Source organism: Salmo trutta, chromosome 16, assembly GCF_901001165.1.
Source record: "Salmo trutta chromosome 16, fSalTru1.1, whole genome shotgun sequence".
NCBI lineage: Eukaryota > Metazoa > Chordata > Actinopteri > Salmoniformes > Salmonidae > Salmo > Salmo trutta.
In genome coordinates this window covers 4,446,381-4,453,018 of record NC_042972.1, presented here as the reverse complement: position 1 = coordinate 4,453,018, position 6,638 = coordinate 4,446,381, and the positions used below count along the sequence as shown (strand labels likewise).

The following is a 6,638-nucleotide window of genomic DNA, read 5'->3' as shown; positions in this document are numbered from 1 at the left end:
AGAGTGGTGATAGAGAGAGTAGAGACCACAGATAACAGAGAGGTGATAGAGAGAGTAGAGACCAGAGATAACAGAGTGGTGATAGAGAGAGTAGAGACCACAGATAACAGAGTGGTGATAGAGACCACAGATAACAGGGTGGTGATAGAGAGAGCAGAGACCAGAGATAACAGAGTGGTGATAGAGAGAGCAGAGACCAGAGATAACAGAGTGGTGATAGAGAGAGTAGAGACCACAAATAACAGAGTGGTGATAGAGAGAATAGAGACCACAGATAACAGAGTGGTGATAGAGAGAGCAGAGACCAGAGATAACAGAGTGGTGATAGAGAGAGTAGAGACCAGAGATAACAGAGAGGTGATAGAGAGAGTAGAGACCACTGATAACAGAGTGGTGATAGAGAGAATAGAGACCACAGATAACAGAGTGGTGATAGAGAGAGCAGAGACCAGAGATAACAGAGTGGTGATAGAGAGAGTAGAGACCAGAGATAACAGAGTGGTGATAGAGAGAGTAGAGACCAGAGATAACAGAGTGGTGATAGAGAGAGTAGAGACCACAGATAACAGAGTGGTGATAGAGACCACAGATAACAGGGTGGTGATAGAGAGAGTAGAGACCACAGATAACAGAGTGGTGATAGAGAGAGTAGAGACCACAGATAACAGAGTGGTGATAGAGAGAGTAGAGACCAGAGATAACAGAGTGGTGATAGAGTAGAGACCACAGATAACAGGGTGATGATAGACAGAGTAGAGACCACAAATAACAGAGTGGTGATAGAGAGAGTAGAGACCACAGATAACAGAGTGGTGATAGAGAGAGAAGAGACCAGAGATAACAGAGTGGTGATAGAGAGAATAGAGACCACAGATAACAGAGTGGTGATAGAGAGAGTAGAGACCACAGATAACAGAGGTGATAGAGACCACAGATAACAGGGTGGTGATAGAGAGAGTAGAGACCACAGATAACAGAGAGGTGATAGAGAGAGTAGAGACCAGAGATAACAGAGTGGTGATAGAGAGAGTAGAGACCACAGATAACAGAGTGGTGATAGAGACCACAGATAACAGGGTGGTGATAGAGAGAGCAGAGACCAGAGATAACAGAGTGGTGATAGAGAGAGCAGAGACCAGAGATAACAGAGTGGTGATAGAGAGAGTAGAGACCACAGATAACAGAGTGGTGATAGAGAGAGTAGAGACCACAGATAACAGAGAGGTGATAAGAGTAGAGACCACAGATAACAGAGTGGTGATAGAGAGAGTAGAGACCAGAGATAACAGAGTGGTGATAGAGAGAGTAGAGACCACAGATAACAGAGTGGTGATAGAGAGAGTAGAGACCAGAGATAACAGAGCACCCCTGTGTCCAGTCCACAGTATATATCAAGGCCAGAGAGCTATCGTCTTGTAGGTTTCCATGCCAACCCTAATCTATAACACCTTATTCTGATAATGAGCTGGTTGATAAGCTGATAAACTGAATCAGGTTAGTTACAACTGGGGACGGTAGCCCTCCAGGAACAGCGTTGGAGAACCTTGGTGGACCCAGCAACAGCGTTGGAGAACCTTGGTGGACCCAACAACAGCGTTGGAAAACCTTGGTGGACCAAGAAACGCTCCTCCAGGAACAGCGTTGGAGAACCCTGGTGGACCAAGAAACGCTCCTCCAGGAACAGCGTTGGAGAACCCTGGTGGACCAAGAAACGCTCCTCCAGGAACAGCGTTGGAGAACCTTGGTGGACCAAGAAACGCTCCTCCAGGAACAGCGTTGGAGAACCTTGGTGGACCAAGAAACGCTCCTCCAGGAACAGCGTTGGAGAGCCCTGGTGGACCCAGCAACAGCGTTGGAGAACCTTGGTGGACCAAGAAACGCTCCTCCAGGAACAGCATTGGAGAGCCCTGGTGGACCCAGCAACGTTCCTGCAGGAACAGCATTGGAGAACCTTGGTGGACCAAGAAACGCTCCTCCAGGAACAGCGTTGGAGAACCTTGGTGGACCAAGAAACGCTCCTCCAGGTTTTTTCCCCTAACAAACACGATTCATCTGAACCAATCACAATCCTGATGATTGGTAGAATGAAGTGTGAATCAGCCAATCAAGGTCCTGATGAGCAACAGCTGATTAGGTAAAATCAGGTGTTTTAGCGCAGGGCTGGAGAAAAAGCCTGCACTGCATGCTCTCCAGGAAGCGGACTAATCACACCGCAGTAGACAGGACCAATTAGCAGCTAGTGGCCACAAAGAGCTGATTGGACAAGGAAGATGGGCGGGGCAGGGCGACTGTGGATGAGACCAGCTCATTCCGCCCCCTACTTAAGGCCACAACCAGCTAGTGTCACAATCCAACGAGGAGGACGAAGATGAGGGAGGAGAAGGAGGAAGAGGAGGGGGGAGAGACAGACGGTTCTGTCTGTCTCTCTGTCTATCTGGACTCTGAGCCGAACGGAGCAAAAATGATGAGACGTGCATCATCTGTCAGTTTGGATTAAACTCAGTCTAATCGCTGTGAAATGACTGAGGAGAAAGAAGACGTCATTGCCGACACTGAAACTGAAACTAACTCGGCCTGCGAGTCAGTCAGAGATGACAATGGGGACTAAGGAACTTTCAACCAGGGCTGGGGCACAGTGCCCATTCTGCCTCTTTAAGACTAGGAAAGGGTAGAGTTACAAAATTCACAGAATAACGGGGGCAGCTGGGAGCAAATCCTCCAACCAGAGTTTCTGGAAAACCCAAGAACTTGAGGAAAGTTTATATAATTTTGCAAACCTGCGAAGGAGGTTCTCTCTATAAGTTTATAACATCCCTGGGAAGGAGGTTCTCTCTATAAGTTTACAACATCCCTGGGAAGGAGGTTCTCTCTATAAGTTTATAACATCCCTGGGAAGGAGGTTCTCTCTATAAGTTTATAACAACCCTGGGAAGGAGGTTCTCTCTATAAGTTTATAACAACCCTGGGAAGGAGGTTCTCTCTATAAGTTTATAACAACCCTGGGAAGGAGGTTCTCTCTATAAGTTTATAACAACCCTGGGAAGGAGGTTCTCTCTATAAGTTTATAACATCCCTGGGAAGGAGGTTCTCTCTATAAGTTTATAACATCCCTGGGAAGGAGGTTCTCTCTATAAGTTTATAACAACCCTGGGAAGGAGGTTCTCTCTATAAGTTTATAACAACCCTGGGAAGGAGGTTCTCTCTATAAGTTTATAACATCCCTGGGAAGGAGGTTCTCTCTATAAGTTTATAACATCCCTGGGAAGGAGGTTCTCTCTATAAGTTTATAACAACCCTGGGAAGGAGGTTCTCTCTAAACACACAATACACTTCAGCATGGTCCCAGCAGTACTGCTGTACACTGACTGGACAAAACATTAAGAACACCTGCTCTTTCCATGACATAGACGGACCAGCTGAATTCAGGTGAAAAGCTGATGATCCCTTATTGATCTCGCTTGTTAAATCCACTTTAAGCGGTGTAAATGAAGGGGAGGAGACATGGTTAAAGAAGGATTTTTAAGCCTTGAGATAATTGAGACATGGATTGTGTGTGTGTGTGTTCTACTCAGAGGGTGAATAGGCCTTTGAACGGGGTGTCTTAGTAGGTGCCGCTGGGAGTTTTCATGATCAACAGCTTCCTGTGTGTATCAAGAATGATCCACCACCCAAAGGACATCCAGACAACTTGACACAACTGTGGGGAAGCATTGGAGTCAACAAGGGGCTTATTAAGATAAAGACCTACAGTTACACAACACATTGATAGCATCCTAAGAGAACAGTGACACGAATAACTTTGCAAGATATCATGCCGATCTCAATCAATAAACTTGATATTCTTCTAATCGTTAAAAATGATCTCTTTAGTCATAATGTTAACGTAGATGACGTGTTAATAAAGTTTGTGCTAAAAAAAGAAGCAAGACTAGTAATTATGTGATAACTTCTTTCTCTTTTTTTTTAAACAAAATAAAACAGTCCTTTATTCTCTTCTGTTTGTTTGTTTGTTTGTTTGTTTGTTTGTTGTTGTTGTCTTCATTGTGGTTGTGGTTGGGGACAGACAGACAGAGGCTTGGTCAGTGGTTGGACTTTGAGAAGCGTTAGAAATGGGTCTCCTTCTCTGTGATGGTAGAGATCTTTGCAGCTTTCTTTGACTCTTTACTGGGCTTGGGTCTGATGGTGAAGGGGCTCATACCAGCCAGTTTACCTCTCATCACCAGATCTGGACTGGGGGTGGTCAGGAAAGTCATCCTCTGTAGAGGGAGAGGGAGAGAGGGAGGGAGAGGAGGCGGCAGATTGGGGAGAGAAGGAGAAGGGAGATTCTCATTAGATCCTGCTGAAGTGGGACAATGGATCTAAGGTCCGTTTTGCATCCTCCGCCTCACACATGGTTTATATCTGAGCCCGCATTGTAATGCTATCTCCAGTGATGTGAGTGTCACTTCCTCCTTGTTCGGCTCATGCCTGGCTCGAACTGAGGACCTCTGCTTTGCTAACACACGTGACCGCCCTCCTTGACAACATACTAACGGGACGATCTAAAGAACACACTGTTATAAAATGTTCATAAAGTCAGTTTTGTTTACAAATTGAAGCAACAGCCACTAGTCTCTTGTATGCTCAGGTCCGATTATATCCACTTCACTTTCATGCTCATATCATCAGCTATCCACATCCTCTACCAGCCCTCACTCGCCTGCTTCTCTCAGCATCCCCTACCAGCCCTCACCCACCTGCTTCTCTCAGCATCTCCTACCAGCCCTCACTCACCTGCTTCTCTCAGCATCCTCTACCAGCCCTCACTCACCTGCTTCTCTCAGCATCCCCTACCAGCCCCCACCCACCTGCTTCTCTCAGCATCCTCTACCAGCCCTCACTCACCTGCTTCTCTCAGCATCCTCTACCAGCCCTCACCCACCTGCTTCTCTCAGCATCCTCTACCAGCCCTCACTCACCTGCTTCTCTCAGCATCTCCTACCAGCCCTCACTCACCTGCTTCTCTCAGCATCCTCTACCAGCCCTCACTCACCTGCTTCTCTCAGCATCCCCTACCAGCCCTCACCCACCTGCTTCTCTCAGCATCCCCTACCAGCCCTCACTCACCTGCTTCTCTCAGCATCCCCTACCAGCCCTCACTCGCCTGCTTCTCTCAGCATCTCCTACCAGCCCTCACTCACCTGCTTCTCTCAGCATCCCCTACCAGCCCCCACTCACCTGCTTCTCTCAGCATCCTCTACCAGCCCTCACTCACCTGCTTCTCTCAGCATCTCCTACCAGCCCTCACTCACCTGCTTCTCTCATCATCCCCTAACAGCCCTCACCCACCTGCTTCTCTCAGCATCTCCTACCAGCCCTCACTCACCTGCTTCTCTCAGCATCTCCTACCAGCCCTCACTCACCTGCTTCTCTCAGCATCTCCTACCAGCCCTCACTCACCTGCTTCTCTCAGCATCTCCTACCAGCCCTCACTCGTCTGCTTCTCTCAGCATCTCCTACCAGCCCTCACTCACCTACTTCTCTCAGCATCTCCTACCAGCCCTCACTCACCTGCTTCTCTCAGCATCTCCTACCAGCCCTCACTCACCTGCTTCTCTCAGCATCTCCTACCAGCCCTCACTCACCTGCTTCTCTCAGCATTCCCTACCAGCCCTCACTCACCTGCTTCTCTCAGCATCCCCTACCAGCCCTCACTCACCTGCTTCTCTCAGCATCTCCTACCAGCCCTCACTCACCTGCTTCTCTCAGCATCTCCTACCAGCCCTCACCCACCTGCTTCTCTCAGCATCCTCTACCAGCCCTCACACACCTGCTTCTCTCAGCATCTCCTACCAGCCCTCACTCACCTGCTTCTCTCAGCATCCTCTACCAGCCCTCACTCACCTGCTTCTCTCAGCATCCTCTACCAGCCCTCACTCACCTGCTTCTCTCAGCATCTCCTACCAGCCCTCACTCACCTGCTTCTCTCAGCATCCTCTACCAGCCCTCACTCACCTGCTTCTCTCAGCATCCTCTACCAGCCCTCACTCACCTGCTTCTCTCAGCATCTCCTAACAGCCCTCACTCACCTGCTTCTCTCAGCATCCTCTACCAGCCCTCACCCACCTGCTTCTCTCAGCATCCCCTACCAGCCCTCACCCACCTGCTTCTCTCAGCATCCCCTACCAGCCCTCACTCACCTGCTTCTCTCAGCATCCCCTACCAGCCCTCACCCACCTGCTTCTCTCAGCATCTCCTACCAGCCCTGACCCACCTGCTTCTCTCAGCATCTCCTACCAGCCCTCACTCACCTGCTTCTCTCAGCATCCTCTACCAGCCCTCACTCACCTGCTTCTCTCAGCATCCCCTACCAGTCCTCACCCACCTGCTTCTCTCAGCATCCTCTACCAGCCCTCACTCACCTGCTTCTCTCAGCATCTACTACCAGCCCTCACCCACCTGCTTCTCTCAGCATCTCCTACCAGCCCTCACCCACCTGCTTCTCTCAGCATCCTCTACCAGCCCTCACTCACCTGCTTCTCTCAGCATCCCCTACCAGCCCTCACCCACCTGCTTCTCTCAGCATCCCCTACCAGCCCTCACCCACCTGCTTCTCTCAGCATCCTCTACCAGCCCTCACTCACCTGCTTCTCTCAGCA

General features: G+C 49.4%; 1 protein-coding gene across 1 annotated transcript in view; it reads right to left on the bottom strand.

The window, feature by feature from the left end:
* Positions 1-994: 994 nt before the first annotated feature.
* slc6a11b (solute carrier family 6 member 11b) overlaps positions 995-6,638 on the bottom strand; it is an 85,279-nt gene continuing 79,635 nt past the window's right edge. The window contains exon 15 of the mRNA XM_029692810.1: positions 995-4,256. Within this exon, the coding sequence (XP_029548670.1) occupies positions 4,104-4,256 (153 nt within the window). The 3' untranslated portion in view covers positions 995-4,103. The remainder of the gene's footprint in view (positions 4,257-6,638) is intronic.